Source organism: Colossoma macropomum, unplaced genomic scaffold (assembly GCF_904425465.1).
Source record: "Colossoma macropomum unplaced genomic scaffold, Colossoma_macropomum, whole genome shotgun sequence".
Taxonomy (NCBI): Eukaryota; Metazoa; Chordata; class Actinopteri; order Characiformes; family Serrasalmidae; genus Colossoma; species Colossoma macropomum.
Window position 1 is genome coordinate 36,569,518 of NW_023494788.1, and position 17,633 is coordinate 36,587,150.

General features: G+C 38.2%; 1 protein-coding gene across 1 annotated transcript; it reads right to left on the bottom strand.

Annotated features, from left to right (window-relative positions):
* Window positions 1-3,694: 3,694 nt before the first annotated feature.
* lrit3a (info leucine-rich repeat, immunoglobulin-like and transmembrane domains 3a) lies at window positions 3,695-15,371 on the bottom strand. The gene is made up of 4 exons (XM_036567909.1): window positions 15,256-15,371; window positions 10,745-11,211; window positions 5,130-5,435; window positions 3,695-4,755 (listed from the first exon to the last, which is right to left on the bottom strand). Exons 1-4 carry the CDS (start codon window positions 15,369-15,371, stop codon window positions 3,695-3,697), a joined length of 1,950 nt encoding a protein of 649 aa, XP_036423802.1.
* Between the last annotated feature and the right edge of the window lie 2,262 nt (window positions 15,372-17,633).

The window sequence follows — 17,633 nt, forward strand, 5'->3', positions numbered from 1 at the left end:
CATTTACGTTTGTGGGTAGAAGATGATATATTTTATTAAGAAAAGTTATTACTTTGTGTACAAGCTTGATCGAAGAAAAAAACATAATGTACATTTTCAAAGGATGCTTTTTAGGATTTTTCCGTGTTTCCGTCAGATGTGCAGATTCAACTTTGTCAATACAGAATGTAAATCAAATGTAAATGTCATTTAGTAACTATCTGTGTTATTAATTTTGTGATTATGTGATAATTATATGCACTTGTATTACATTTAAATAGCACTAAAAACAATGGCAAACTATCTTGAACAGTTTTCTAGCATGATGTGCTGTATTTTGTTTTAACACCTTTTTAAAATTACAGTGGCCTCATTTTTCCTCGACAGGCTGGTTGTGAATGCATGATTACTGTGATGGCTTCCACATGAAGCGCCTGTGGACTATAAGCTTCTTCAGTAGCTTTGGTTAAACCAAGTTCACACGATAACATGACAGCTGGAAGGACTGGCACTGTGTGGACACATACAGCTGGACACAAATGTGTGTGTGCTTTCATGGGAATGGCCTTAAAACACTCTCTGTTCCCAAAAAATTATACGCAAGAAAGTGTAAAACTTCAACTTTATGCTGTAGACCCCTTTGAGTCATGTAAACACACACACACACACACGCACACACACACATACACACACACATACACACACACACACACACACACACACATCTTTTCTTCCAGATATATATCAATAATATATATAATAGTAATATACATGACTATTTCTCAACATCTAGGGGTCCTCTATCCTAATAATATTCTTTTGTATGCAAGAATAGAACAAGGCTTAATACATAAAGAGGGATTATACCAAGTTTTCAAAAATTCTGAATAACTGAATGAGATCTTAAGGTGTAAATTCTCTCAGAGTGGTTTGGTGTGAAATGCTCTGTTCTAGAGAAACTTACCAAGTCAGAATTGTTCACAGTGGTGGTGATAGGAACCAGACGTCCACCTTTAAAAACTCCCTCACAGAAAGGTATTACATGAAATGATTATGAACACACTGCCTGATGTCTGAGACATTGTTTTACGATAGTTTTGAGATGATTTTGAGCTTTTTAAATCCATTCATGGTGGAGGGATACATGCAGGACAATGTGAGGCAAAATAGTCCCCAAATAAAACTTTCTGTTTTACATTTTCAACTATTTTACCATAATCAACATTCCATATAAAACTCAGAAGATGTGTGTAGGTTCACTGGTGGTTTTGGATAGTAAATAAAATGGTTATATTTGTGTTGTAGTCATGGTGACTCCTCCTATCACCACCACTGTTTAGAAATCAAACCACGCTAAATGACTCTGTTTACATGTCAACCACTGAATTATGCAGAAATATTGAATTCAATAGCGGAATTCAATAAGTGAAAAGATATAAAAATCTCTTTTTATTAAATAATACTAAATAAATCTTGAAAAATGCATTTTTGGGGACCCTCCATGGCTCTAGGACTGTAAGCCTATGGTCCTCAAGCAGTTTTTTTTTTTTTCTTTTTTGCGAGTTGGTGTGGAGCAAAAATGTGGACCGTCTTGGAGCCTTGAGGACTGTTTACAGCTAAAATCAGTCCTTGTGATATAATATCATCATTTTACTCGATTACGTGAGGGATATGTCATTGTCAGTTCTTTCCATGAGTAATTGGACAGAAGTAAATATTTGTTTTTGTTTTTGTTTTGTTTTTTTGTTGCTTCTGTACTCCAGCACACTGGAATTGAAATTAAACACTAACTATAAAGGTACAAGTGCAGATTTGATAGCATTTAAATCTATACCATAAAACATTACAGGCATTGGCACTTCTTTGTTCCTCAGGCTGAAATTCCAGATGCAAATGTATGTGCATAAACTGTGTATAAAAAAAGCTAGGCTTGTATAACACACTCTATGTAGATGTCATATTAAAGCTCAACATTCTGCACTCTAACCTCACAGTCATTGTTTTAATTCAAACCCAATAATGTGCTACTCAGACTCATTAGTGGAATCAGCTCAGGCTTAATCTGACAAATAAAACACTTACAGTCATTTTAATTACCATTTAAAGTTTATCTGGTTGTAAAAGATGGCAGATTTATCACAGAAGACATGGCAAAGGTTTAATACATACACTGGTTCAGGAAGAAAGTGTGTGGGTGTGTGTTTGGCAGGACTTTGCAACACCGCTACAATAAATTCTGCATTTAAAATCTGTCAGATCTTCTCGAAAAGAGGCAATCTTTTATCTCATCCAAGAAGATATCACAGAGGAATTCCAGCAACTGTTAGGCCAACTGCTTTCTATTACCCCTGTTAGCACGTCTGAACAAAACCATTTCAAATAATTTGTTTCACAAAACGAATTCAGTAATTCTTAATTGTCAGGTGCTAATGATCATTGCATAAGGAGACAATATACCATATTTACATTGTTTATGAATATTACATATCATAAAAAATGATCATCTTAAGTACAAACACACACTGTATGTTTGGGTACAGTGAATAAAAGAAAACACTCCATTTTAAAAATAAGAAAAAATAAAAAGAAGAGGAATTATCATAGTATTATAAGGCAATAAACTGACTGTGTTGTCTGTGTTTTCAGAGCCTCCCTTGCTAACACATAAACAAACTCTTAAGAGTAGCTTAAATGTATTTCACATTCTGTGTTCCATACCTCATGCATATGTCATCACACTGTAAACAATAAGCTACAACACTTCTCTCTTACCCAGACACAGACTGCAATTGATTGCAAACTTGAAAAATGTATCTTGAATGGCCATTTAGGGTGTTTTTCCACTGCACATTTAAAAACAAAGAACTGATCCAAAAGGGAACCAAAAGAATGTACAATTCTAGTTCATTTCCTACCTGCTTAAGAGACAGCTGGAACTGTCACAGTAACTGTCATTTTGGTAATTTTATGCCATTCTAAGCCATTTAATTTGGCTAATTAGCTACCTTGCTTACTAGTTGTCTTAGCTTAAGACTACCTGCTGACATGAATTAATGCACACAAATGTCTGCAATACATACAACTATGTGTCGAATCAATTAAGGTTTGCATTTTCATTTGACAAGATGCTCGTTCTGTGGATGCTAGCATAAATTCTAATGTGTTAGCTTCCTAACTAGCTTATTTCACCTTAGCAAACTCTTTGCAAATTAATCTTTCTTTTTACCATTCTGGTGCACTCATTAGTAGTGCTGATGCAGTAGTGCTTGAAGACTTTATCTTCACCTGTTAGTGTACAGAATTTGCTAAATTGTTGTTAGATTCAGCTGAAAGAGTTACCAAAGACAGAGAACATGGACAGAGTACCTTTTGTCTGTCAATTTTGAGCAGCGACCAAAAACCTGCTCATGGCCAATGGAAAAAGCACAGTTCCAATTTTCTGGTGCCAAAGGTTCTGGTACTTAGTGCAGTGGAAAAACACCCATAGTGTGCCTGCATGTTGGTGGCAAGATGAAGTGTGTTTTGTGATATCATGAGCACTTTCATCTACACAATGGGCTCATCTTTAGTTCGGTAACATAAGAAATGATTATGTACAGCATTTGCAGTGTTCTCATTGCAAATGGTGGGGTTAGCACAGGCAACATAGTCCCAGTTGAAGAATATTATAATTCCTAGTTCCTAGGATTTGGTTCCTAGGCTAACGAACGGGGAGCTAGCACAAGTACTCTGATCGTGAACTATCACTTTTGTAAGTCATTTGGGAGTCTATACTTGAACGGGAGCAAAGAAGCATCCTTTCTGATTCCTGCGTCTGCCTCCGAGCCCAGAGGTCATTCGCCTGTCCATTCAGTGTCCTCTGTTTCATTGTGAGAGTCTCAAACTTTACATAAGTCTCTTTAGAGAGGTCTTCGTCTGTTCCAGCATTTCTGCTGGTTCTCCCCTTGCAGTAGAGTGACACAATCTTATAGAGAAGAAGGATAATAAGTGGGAGTGCAAGAGCGCAAGCAATCCCGCTAGCAATCATTAGCCACTTGTTTTGGCTATCATCCCCAGAGGTGTCCAGAGTGCTAAAATTCACACATTGGTCCTTTCCAGACATCAAACCTTTGGCAACCAAGCAGACTGTGTAGACCTGGTTGGGCAGCAGATTCTCTAAAAGAAGTTTGCCCAACCCAACCTCAGTCTCTAGCGTTTCCTTGTTATCTTCTGTGTCGTATGGGAAGTACACCATGGATAAGGGTGTATCGCTAGGCAAACCCTCAGTTGTCCATAGCACAACTGCTGTATCTCCAGTCTCTTCAACCACTTCGATATCCTTGATGTAGGAACTTCCTTTTTTCCTAGATTTATCGCTGGTACCCACACCCTTGGTATCCTTTCCCTGCTGCATCTTAGCAGGCGTATCTCCAGCAGGTGGGGACCTCTGAATGCCTCCACCTGGGCCTAGGTTCATCCTAGGCACAGGTGGCATTGTGGTCATGGGGGGCTTGGACGTAGTAGGGCTAAAAGATGTAAATGTTGGAACTACAGTGCCAGTAACTGGAGGCGGAGACTGGGTAATTAATCCTGGACTGTCATCAGGTTTCTTGGTCATGCTTGATGATGGGGACACTGTTGTTGTGTCCATCCCAGCCACAGAGAGAGTGATGAAGGCTTCCGCATTTCCTGCAACATTCTTGGCTTTGCAGCGGTACACTCCGGCATCTTTCACCTCGATCCCATGCAGACTGAGGATGGACCACCGGACACCTTCGCCAGGAGATTCTTGGACAACTACAAGAAAATACAATCAAAAAGGTCAGAAGAATTACATGATCACAGAATTTAAACCTGTACTTCCTTGATACTTGATGATAAAACTGACACGCACTGGCTTGCAAATGAAGGTTTCTAGGACCCATCAAGAGGGGGAATGCTTTTTCATAAGTTCTTCATAAAATATATGTGAAAATGTGCAGGTGTATTCATCAAGATCCTGCAAAGCCACTTTAAAGTATCACGCTTCGCTGCACATGTGCACATCAATAGTCACCATCTGGTGTGGGCGGTGATTAAACAGTGGGATAAAATGTGCACATATGGGTCACTTGTATGAGAATGTGAACGATTAAAGGTCAGACAGAGATTTTACTTTGGATTTCCCCTACCTGTGTTATTGACAGCTGACCCATTCGCCTTGCTCCACAGCAGGGTAGGAGTGGGATATCCTGTGGCGTCACAGCGCAGGAGCACGTTGCTGCCAAGAGGAGAGGTGATTTTTGTGGCTGAGGTCATGACTGAAGGTTTGACACACTGATCCAGCTCAGCTCTCTGGAAGAGAACCCCAGACAGGCTCTCTGGGCCACTGCAGGACAGATATGGGTCCATCAAAACCACTGGAATGTTTGTCATCTTGGACATCTCGATAAGTTTGGAGATCCGGCAGTCACAGTACCACAGGTTGTCCTGGAGACCTGCAAACATCAAACACAAAATATTATGTACCATTTAAAGATTTCTGGAACTGTGGAACTGGAACTTTAAAACTCCTTTTGAAAAACTCTACAGTTTATGTTTTATCTGATTGTCTAATTCGCCAACCCAGCATTACAGCTGATTGAATCTCACTGGCTAACTTGCATGGATTCAACAATCTGAGACACCCTTTTACCCCCTTCAGACAGATCTGCAAGAGGCTGTAAATTTGGCTATTCCATAGCATTAACAACATAATATAACAGGAAGTCCTGTCAGTGAAACATCAGGTGCTGCACATTTCCAGCAGTGTTCACTCATAACTTTGTCTATAGTAGGATGGCAGGTCAGTTGACTGTCAACAGAGAGTTGGGCATGAATCACTGATGAATGTGAACAGCTGGGTGAAGACAGCAACTAAAACACTGGTGAGACTGTGGTTCAGTGAGGCTGTGGGTGAGTTTCAATTCAACTTCAATAAATGCTGGGATTCAGGTGGAAACAGGCTAGTTATTTGGGGGTACATGAGGGATTTTTGTAAAGCAGAATCTGAGAAAACATGAACATTTGAATATCTTAGGAAGCCAAACTCTGTATTTCACCAAATTAGTCTCTAAGACTCAAACAGCATAGTTGATCACAATGGATGATTAAAAGAATATTTAAGAATGGACGCTTTGATTTATTATGTTTTCTAATACATGTAAAAACCCAAGATTTTCCGGTTGGTTCTGGTGCTTTTCTGAATGTTCAAACGCACCTGGCTTGTTTTGCCCCTATACAAATTACTCACAGCTTCCTGAACTGGGTTGTAGCGTTTAAAAGCGCTAAAGAAGACGTCTATCATTGTCCTAGCCTGAGAGCTTCAGAGAAACTCAAAGCTGACAAATTCTCACAGTAGGAAACTCCATTAGCAGATTAACCTGTACTTAAGTGATCTGAACTGTGCTGACAGAGAAGCCTGGGTTATCTTTAGGGTTTCCACTGGGTAGACCCATCCCTGGGGAAAGGCACTACAGATAAGGCACATAGCTAATAACGGCTCTCTCAATGTTGTTAGCTTTATGATTGTTTTGCTAACAGCAGTTTAGCAGTGTCATCTACTACATTAGCCCTTGAATTGTAGCACTTGCTAAACTTTTGCCACATTTACGTAATGCTGGGGACAACCTGAGGATAATTCATCATTAGATAGCAGTTATTTTTCAACAGTCAAAACTAGATGATCACAAAAATATTGCTGTTCATTGGATATCTCAACTAGCATTCACTTTCGACTGAGTACATTGTATGGAGTTGGATAGCCACTCTGGGAAAAGTTAATGTGCTGAATTTACTCTCAAATATATGTATCATTCAACTTCAATGTATTGTCTTTTTCAGGTTTTGTTGCATTTCTAAGTGAAATTAAGTCTACAGAGAACATACCTAATCAGGGGCACCCAAACATTTGCATACATCTATATATATTGCAGCTTGCCATTACAGACTGTTCTATTCATTAAAGAAGCATTTGCATATTTACTCTACATCTTGTTCCTCCTTTTTTGCCAAGCCATAATCCTGTTTTTTGTTCCCAGGCCGTGGCGCACGACACGACAGGCCTTATTTCCATTTGAGCGTTAACGTGCCCTGAAACATCCTATTAACATCAGCTGACCTTCTCACACGCCTGCTCTGAGTGTGATATCTAGGCCACAGATAAGAGGAACTTATCCAGACCCTAGCACATTAACACTAGCACTGCCATAGCAGAGTATGCAGTAACCCACAGTCAGTGGAGGGGTCACATTTCCAATATTTCAACTAACCTTTCAATATATCATTGCTTTCAGTGTATCACCAAAGTGGGAACATTGAAGGAGATGGTAAATTTTCTTTCCTTTAATGTGAGTTCATTTAAAGAGGTTTTATTCCAGGCAAATTTGGAGCATTTTTTAAGGACAGCAATGATATGTATAGTATTTGCTGACCACACAACTCTTTTTCTTTCATGCACCAGAAGCCGGAGCCCTAATAATGATAAAATGCCTCAATGCCACGTGAGACTGGATATGGAAGTTTAAATAAAAGCAGCACGGGGAAGACTAATGAGATTAAATCCTCGGGGAAGAGGAAAAGCTGAGACACAGTAGCTCACGAGGCAGCAACACCACACACCTGCAAAGTTCACAGTTACTCAAAGATAAGACCACATTTACACCACAAGACAAATGTAACCCTAACTAACAACTGAAATACATCCAGATTACATTAATGTCTTTCAAATCAGCCATTTGTCTCTCTTGTTACCCTGTTAGAAATAAAGGTTCTGTGCAGGTGCTTTTTTTCATTTATCAAGGTACAAACAATGTAAATGTACCCGCAAAGGTACAGCAGTGATTTTAAGGCCAATTGTGTACCTTAAATAATTTTTTTTCCCAGGTAAAAAGTACAACCCCATTTCCAAAAAAAAGTTGGGATGCTGTGCAAAATGTAAATGAAAACAGAATGCAATGATGTGCAGATCATTTAAACCCTATATGTCATTGAAAATACATACAAATCTTAAAAACTGAGAAATTTTTTGAAAAATATATGTCCATTTTGAATTTGATGCCAACAATACATTCCAAAAAAGTTGGGACAGGAGCAACAAAAGGCTGGTAAAGTTGTGTAATGCTAAAAAAACACCAGGTGGTTGATTGGCAACAGGTCAGTAACATGATTGTGTATAAAAAGACCATCATCCCAGAGTCTTTCAGAAATAAAGATGGGGAGGGATTCCCCACTCTGTGAAAGACTGCACGATCAAATAGAGCAACAAATCAAGAATAACATTTGTCAACACAAAATAGCAAAGAACCTTTGCTTTTTATCATCTACGGTACATAATAACCTTTAAAGATTTAGAGAATCTGGAGAAATCTCTGTATGCAAAGGACAAGGCCAAAAAACAGTATTTGCTGGCCGTGATCTATGGACCCTCAGGCTGTACTGCATTAAAAACAGACATGATTCTGTAATGGAAATCACTGCATGGGCTCAGAAACACTTCTGAAAACCACTGTCTGTGAAAACAGTTCATCACTGCATCCACAAATGCAAGTTAAAACTCTTAAATGCAAAGAACAAACCATACATAAACAGGATCCAGAAACTCTGCCATCTTCTCTGGGCCCGAGCTCCTTTAAAATGGACTGAGGCAAAGTGGAAAAGTGTCCTGTGGTCCAACAAATCAATGAAATTCTTCATATTAAAAGAGTCTGGGTGCTAAACTGGCCTTCCTGTAGTCCAGATCTGTCACCCACTGAGAACATTTGGCGCATTATGAAATGAAAAATATGACAAAGGAGACCCTGAACTGATTAGCAACTGAATCCTATATCAAACAAGAGTGGGAAAACATTTCCCTTTCAAACCGACAGCAGTCCGTCTCCTCAGTTCCCAAATGCTTACAGAGTGATGTTAAAAGAAGAGGTAATGAAACACAGTGGTAAACATGCCCCCATCCCAACTTTTTTGGAACATGTTGTTGGCATTTAAAATGGGCATATATATTTAAAAAAACCATAACATTTCTCAGTTTCAACATTTGATTTGTTGTCTCTGCAATATTTTCCTTTAAAAATATAGTTTACATGATTTGAATATGAATTTGAATTTTTCACAGTGTCTCAACTTTTTTGGAAATAGGGTTGTACATGTTCATACCTTTTCATAACCTCATGTTTTAAAATAGATCAATAAAATAAAAAGTCTGGAGACGAGACGGGGTGTGTGGAGTCAATACAACTACATATAGAAAATATAATTTCAATGGATTATGGTACAATTTTGTTCCCTGACTAAAGGTACTGAGATGTACCCTTGAGGGTACCACCTCAGTGACAAGAGGGGTACTGCCCCAGGGACAGTTTACTACCTTTTTTCTGAGAGTGTACCTGCTGGAAACAGATAAAAACAGGAGCATTAATAGTGTGCATCAGAACACACATACTACATCAGTACAGCGCTAAACTGCAGGGTGCCTTGTAAAAAAGATAGACTTCATTTCAATTAAAGTGATGTGACATTTAAGCCAGCACATTTAAACCACTTCTGAAATGTACTGATTCATAATAGAAGTCCATAAACTTTTCAAATGTGCCTCCCTCCAATTTTTGCAAAAATCATTTTTATTATTCAACCTTATTCTACATATTTTAATCGCTCTACCTAAAAACATGAGAGGGCACTCTCAGGGGTACACCTTTAGTATCTTTAGTTAGGAACACAATTGTACCATATTTCATTGCAGTTCTGTTTTTAAATTGCTTTGTTTTGTTATTGAAAGGTGTAGAAGGTTGTCTCCATTTATTAATTCAATTCAACCATATTTACCAATTTTTTCTGTTTTAAACCACTAGGTTATCAAAAACTACAAAAGCATACCTTTCAACTAGTAACCTATGAAAAACATATCCAACATACACAGTTTGGTTTTACGACCATTGCTGCATCATTGAAGGTACATTTATGTCTGTGCCTTAGTAAACAAAAATACACCTGCACAGTGTCTGACTGTATATGGGTAGACAATATGGCAAAAATATAAATCATGATACTTCAAAACATTGTTATGATGCTCAATATGTATCACAATATTTAATTTTGGATACTGTTTTGGATGTTAAGTTGGAACAAAAAAAACATAAGTGCCATACTTAGATACTAAATATTGAAACTATGAAAATTAAGTATTTTGTTCACATTTTGTTCAGATGTTCATGCTGCACCACACAAACTCCAATTAGACTATTTATTCTCTCTTTTTAATGAAAAAATGGATTTCAGGGTTCTTTGAGTAGTGATGATCCATAACTGCTCAGAAATGTATACTGTGACATAATTTATTATGATAGCCATAAATATTATCATATTGTCCACCCCTGCTTGAAATGCTTAGCTCTTTGAAAAATGTGTAATGTAAAAATTGTAATTGTGTAATTATTTGTATTTTCTTCTATTTTCATTATTCACATAATGCTGAATAAATTTTTTGTCTTTTATTTTTCAATATTTTCTATCGGTCAGTTATTTTTTCTCGTATATTCTAATTTTATTTTTAACTTGATCTATTTTCGTATTTGTTTTTGCAAACTTTACAGGAAAAAAATAAAATTAAGAAAAAAGTAATGCATTACTAGACCGCTGGGATAGGCTCCAGCTCTCTCTGCGACCCAGAAGGATAAGTGGCTTAGAAAATGTGTGTGTGTCTGTGTGTGTGTAATGCATTATTATTATTATTATTATTATTATTATTATTATTATTTCAGCCATCACTCACCCAATACGATCTTCTGGGAACCATTTAAAGTGGGCGGCATGCCAGAAAAAGGAGGCCAGATATCCACCAGGTCAGAGGGCAGGGTGGTGAGCTTGTTGCTGGAGATGTCCAGGTAGGTGATGTTGACCAGGTAAGGCGCGGCGTCCACGGGGACGCTGGTGAGACGGTTGTTGTGCAGGTCAAGCGTCCTGAGGCTGGGCATCTCTCTCAGGGCCTCCCAAGGGAAGGTGGAGATTTGGTTGCCGTCTAGCCGGAGCTCGTGCAGGACTTTCAGGTTGTAGAAGCTCCCCGGGTCCACGGAGGTGATGGAGTTGTAGGTGATCCACAGGAACTGGAGTTCAGTGAGGTAGTAGAAGGCTTCGGTGGGAATCCGACGAACCGCTGTTTTCTCCACCCGCAGCTTCACGGTGTCCACCGGCACATTGACTGGGATGTCCGACATGTCTGGGTCATTACACAGGACGGTCCTGGGGAAGTGTGGAGAACATTACAGAAGAGCATGGGGGGTAACCCTTCCAGGGGCATTTCTACACGGACACGGTTCAACAGAACGCTTAAAACAGTTAGCTAACTGCGTTCATGGCCACAGAACCGTTAAGTGGGATGAAGTAACGACATATTGGTGTTTTGCTCAGCATTTACTAGGCGGTCCACCAAGAGGCTATGCACATTTAAAAATTTGATCGGGGGGATTAAAAAATCCACCATGCAATAAATGTCAAAGCTTCAATCTAACACCAATTTCTAAATGAAAAATGGCACTGCTAACCAGGAGAAAGTGGCTGGTTAGCATTAGCTTAGGTAACAAAAACTTTACTCATGCAAGTTTAGATGTTAATGACTCAAATCTGAGGAAGTGATGCTGAATGGCTGGCGTTAGAACGCCAAAATTAAACCCGTTCTGTGGGACTTGGAGCTGTAGCTTCCTAGCTAAGCTAATGCTAGCCAGCTGCTCTCTCCTAGATGGCTTAGCTTCCAAATACTTCAGTATGGGTTCATTCAGACTAACTGATGCTCTGCTATCACAAGTATAGACGATAAACATATAACAACAAGAGCAAAGTGGACTGATTGCTGTGAGAGTGACAGAAAGCTGAAATCAAACCTGTTCTGTTGTGTTTTAAGCTCGGTTACAGGGAACCAGTGCTTAAAGAAACCCTGTTTAAAGGATAAAGACTCATATCTGAGATCACAAATTCGAATGTCTGGTGTTGAAGTGACAGAAATATAAAAATTGGCTTGTTCTATGAAACTTCGAGCTGCTCTACAGTAGTTACTGGTTTTCACTGGTAACAGTGCTGATTTTCACAGATCTGTTGCTTATTGTTAGTCTGATAGGACTCTAACAGTCATCAGTTATCATTTTTAATCATTCTTAATCTACTTCTCTCCACTGAAAGGCTGTTTTTCCCCTTTTCTCTATTTTAATATTTTATATTAATTGGAAACGTTATTCTCAAGAAACCTTAAGAGGAACTGAGACTCAAATGGGGAAACAGGAGGATAGGTTTTTTCTGCTTTGTGACAATGTCTGTTGTAAAAAGCGCCATATAAGTTTCTTTGACTTGACTGTACCCTGCAGGGCTATGTTAATGCTAGTGTTGTTAGCTGGCTACAGGTGTAGCCCACTGTAGTACAGGCTCAGTTTCAGTAACTGCCCAACTGAAAAAAGACCCTTAGAAACCATTAGAGTGACAGGCACAATGTCTTGTAGTGGGTGTTGTGTGTGTAGCTATGCTGTTAGCAGTCAGCCACTCCTTTGTGTAGTTTTTCTTCAGCATTTTATGCTTTAGCAGCACAGCAGATGGGAAAAGAAACAGTCTCACGAGTCCGCATCAGCGTGGAACCGCACAGTACGGCCCTGAGAACCATTTGGCTCTGCAGTGGAAAAGATCCCGATGTTAAAGTTTCAAAACGTCTAAGTATGGACACTAAGCTGCAAAACAGCCACTGTTTTTAGGATGTCACTATAACTAATGCATTTACATATATCCGCCTTTTTTAGCCTTCAGCAGTTTAGTTCCGCCCACTCATGCTGAAGTTATAAGGACTGTTTCAGCCTGGGCTGTTTTTTGAATGCGGCACAATACAGGGCAGCCAATCAGAACAGAGCTCATTTACATCATATTTCAGTCTTAAAGGTGCAGTAACAACAACATCAGCATGTTTAATTTGAATGCAGAATAGCCATGTATAAATGAATTATGAGTTTTTGAGACATAATGCAAGACAAATTTAATAAGAGGAAATCAACAGGAAAAAGAAACAAACATTATTTGTAGTTTCTTCAAACTTTAAAAAGGTTCCCCAATTATAAAAACGGTTGGGAAACCAAAAGTGGTTCTTCTATATCTTTGTGCAAAGAATCCTTTTTGCCATCTTTACTTTGAAAAGTTTACTTTTCCCAGACTTTTCTTGCTGTTGCTAATTCTATGGGAAAAGTCTCCTTCACTCCCTGTGTTGATAACAGTTTATTACACTGAGCTGTTTTTAACTCTTTCCTCACTCCTAAAGTGACAACTGATTGAGCTAAACAAAAAGTGAATCTGATTCAAACTAAACATGCATGGTTGCACTGTTTGTAGTTGTTCTTTCCATACAAGTTCAAATTTCTTCAGACGTCCACAAAACATAACACTGATGAGGTTCGTATGCAGTGTTGTCAGATAAAGACCGCATCAGTGATTCATGTCGCAGCGTGCTGAATCACTCAGGAAAATATTAGGAATGTGTGTGCGCTAATCTGTTTATGTTGCTTAAGAGGAACAAAGTGATTATCAACGTCATTAATATGCTAAGTAGAAAATGTACACGGCTAATCAGAACACACCGGTGCTTGTTTGTTTGTAGGCCACAAAAATGAATGTTTCTGTAAGGTTACGCTCAATTTGGATCTGAATTGTGGGCGTAAATTTTGTCTATATTTAAATTATGCTGATAGATTATCACTGCAATGGAGAAATGAGCTTATCTATGGATTTTTCTATTATTTAGAAGCCAACCTCACAGGCAGCTGCAACAAATCAGCTGTTAAAACAGAATGTAATTATTTGATGCAGCATTTAGCTGTACAGCTTTTAAGGGTTGGTTTCAGAAGTATATTGTTTACTGTTATCCACAACCCATGTTCACACTGTGTAAGTGTAAATATTTCACCCCCTCAATTTGTGCCACACTTGAATGAGGTCAGATAATAAAAAATGTCCACAGTAACAGTATGTCCATTACAGAGTACAAGGAGAATATAAAAGGCAGTTGCCACGCCATTCCAGGTGGTTGCTAAGGTGTTGCTTGGCTGGTCTGATGCTATGCCATTCCAGGTGGTTACTAAGGTGTTGCTAGACCATTGCTATGCTATCAAGGAGGTTGCTAAGGTATTGCTAGGCCATTGCTATTTTATCAAAGGGGGTTGCTAAGGTGTTGCTTGGCTGGATCAATGCTATCTCAGGTGGTTGCTAAGGTAATGCTAGGCCATTGGTATTGTATCCCAGGTGGTTGCTAAGGTGTTGTTATAGTATCCATTGCGGTTGCTGTAAGTATATTCTAATATTATTAAACTTATTTCTAGATGCCTAGAAGTTGTTTTATCCACATATGATTCTTATTTTATTGGCAGATGTCTTGAAGCATGATTTCTTGAAACAAAATGTTCTGCCCATAGAATTATTGAAACAGGTAACAAACATCTAGAAATAAGTTGAATAGTATTTTCATAATAGTCTTACATAATGTTAGATGTTAGATATAAGGATTAGGCTAAAGTGAAATCAAGACAATAAACTGTAGTTTTTTTGTAGATTTAATTTAAGAATATTTACCCTTATCATGCTGCTTTTAAGTCATTTCTGTCACAAAAGAAGTGCTCATCAGGTTATTATGATTAATTTGCCAATAGTTTTGATGTGAAATCAGGGCTATTTCACTTTCAGATAGTAGGCTTCACTTACAATGTCTAACTTGTTATTTGATGTTATTTGAAAAGCTCTGTTGGGTGTAATTCTCATGGAAATTCTCAGGAAACACTTTGTTATAAGACTTGTGAAATATTCAGAGTTAATACTAGATTACTTGCAGTTGTATAGTGTTACCAAGAGACTTTTGAAAGAAAGAAATAGACTCATATTGAGTCCCTATATCTTTTTATTCTGCCTGGAAAGAGAATCTGTTTGTGTGTGTCATGTTTAAAAAGCTATATTTACATATTTTCTGACTAAATATGAAATTTAGGGTATAGAAGTTGATATTAGTGCTTATTTCCTAACATTGTAGCAATTTGGGCAATTTTTGATCAATATAATGCTCATTACAAAACTGTGGATCTCCAAAGTGGTAACTTTACAGGAGAAGGAAAAACATTGTCAACTTTGAATGGAGGTTAATTTATAAAATATTTAGTATTACATTTTAGTCCATTTTATCATTTTGGATCATTTTTGTTTGTTCATTCGTCACAAGCTGACATATTAATATGACAGAGATGATATGCTGCCGGAGAGGTGAAGGTGGTTTACCTGGTTCCTGTTCCATCGCTGCGGGAATGAAACACACAGGTACACTGTGACGGGCAAAACGGCTGGACCAAATGCCAACAGCACAGCAGCACCTGAACCACCAGGAGACGCCGCATCCTTCACTGAACACCACACACACTCACACACACACATCAGAGCCCACCCACCGCACACACACTCATCCACCGACACTCACACAGCCACCGGCCCGCTGTGAAAATGAGGAAAAGCGGACGCTGGGCATTCCCGGAGCTTCGTTTCTCACGTCCAGGTGACCAGCACGTCTCCAGGTTTGGCTGGACAGGTGGATCAGGCTGGATTGTGCTGGATTGGGGGGGTGAGTGGAGGAGAGTGTGGATTAGAAAGAGGATTTCTCCAAGCTGAGTAGGTCATGGAAGTCGTGTGTGTGTGTGTGTGTGGGGGGGGGGAGTGTTAAGGGTTCATTGGTCATTTTTTAATGTTAAACAATTTGGTAACACTATATCAATCATTCAATCAATCAATCCATCAATCAATCAATCAATCAATGAGTCTGCCCTTATTTAAACTTGGAGTACATTGAGGGCAACCCTCATCTGCAGACGAGCATTAGAACAGAGGATTGAAAAAGGTAACAATGATGTGAAAAGGTAAAACACAGAAACATATCAGACCAGCAAAAATGACAAAATATTTGTAAATATATTGGAAGTTTGTGAACTCATTAGGATTTTTTATATTCCTGCATTAATTTGACCTAAAACTTCCCACAAGTCCTATTTTTTAATAAATAAATAAATTAATTTGTTTAATAAATAAAATTATTTAATAAATAAATGACTAAGTCAAATATTTGTGTCTCATTTAATTTGGTTCTCTTTAACTACTATCGGGAAGAAGTTTTAGGTCAAATTTATGGAGAAATATAGAAAATCAAGCACCACTGTATGTATGTTAAATATGTTTACATATATATATATGAACAAATAAGAGCAAAAACAATAAAATGTACCAAAAAAGGCCACCTACACAGAGACTTCATGACAAGCACGGAATAACATATTTAAAAAGCAATAGCATTTGTGAACAGCTTATGCCAGTAATCACAAGGTGACATAAGACGTTTAATAAAATAAACGACTTTGTACCGACTTAAAGGACCTTAATGTTGAGTTGTTGAAGGCAATTAATACATTCTGAAGATGCTAATCGGCTAACAGGCTAACTCTGAAAAGGTTTCCCCCGATGGTCATGTGACCATCATCAGACTCCGTCCTGACACTTTTCCATCCGCCACCTATTACAGTCTATATTTAACACTTAAACACCCCCACCCCTCTCTTTCTCTCTCTCTCTCTTGCTCTCTCACTCTCTCCCTCTGTCTTACTATCTCTCTCTCTCTTTATCCTCCTATCCCCTTCCTCTCTCTCTTCTTTTTCTGTTCTTCTTTCTTTCTCCCTCTGTCTCTAACCTGTCTCTCTTCTAAACTGTCTCTTTTTTGCCTTTCTTCCTCTTCATCTTTTATTCTTTCTTTCTCTCTCCTTCTCCTTCTTGCTCCAGTGCTGCACCCCTTCCTCACTTCCTGTCTGTAACTTGTCGAGCTTTTTTTATTTCTTTCTTACTCTCTCTCTCTCTCTCTCTCTCTCAGATGTGTCATAAATCATGAACTGGACTACAGCTCACACTCAAGTGTCACTCTGTTTTCCACACGCAATGGAGAGAGAGAGAGAGAGAGGAGAGAGAGAGAGAGAGAGAGAGAGAGAGAAAGAGAGAGAAAGAGAGATTTTTTTTCTCTATGCCTTTCAATTGAAAATAAAAATAACTGGCTCATCCTGATCATCTAGCCCAGTATAATGTCATGGTTGATCTCATCAAATGTTCGTAGCAAATTTAATATAAAGAAAAATCTTCTGTGGCTGTTTTCACATTCTTTCAGGATTCCAGATCTTCATTCCTGAGAATCTTCTCCAGGTTGTGGAGAATGTGAGTGAGCAGCACCTGTGAGTGTGTTAGTGTGATTTTCACACGTATCTGTGATACACAACCAAGACTGAAGACAGAAACGGTCACTCCTAAAAAAAACGATTGATCACTCTGTAGTATTACAAGAACTTAATATTGTTAAACATAAACAGATAAATACATAAAATACACCAGAAATACAAAAATATCCAAAGATTATGAAATAAAATAGTATTTTAACTTATTACCTTTATTATTTACTGTACTATTGTTTTGGTATTGTGCTACTTTCTATGAGTGCTATGTCAATAAGAATCTATGATCACATTCATCACACTTTATAAATTATTCCTAAGACATCAGATACATTGTTATAAACATTTATGAAAATACATTACTCGTTAAAGCCTTTTTATTATACGTTATGAATTGCATCA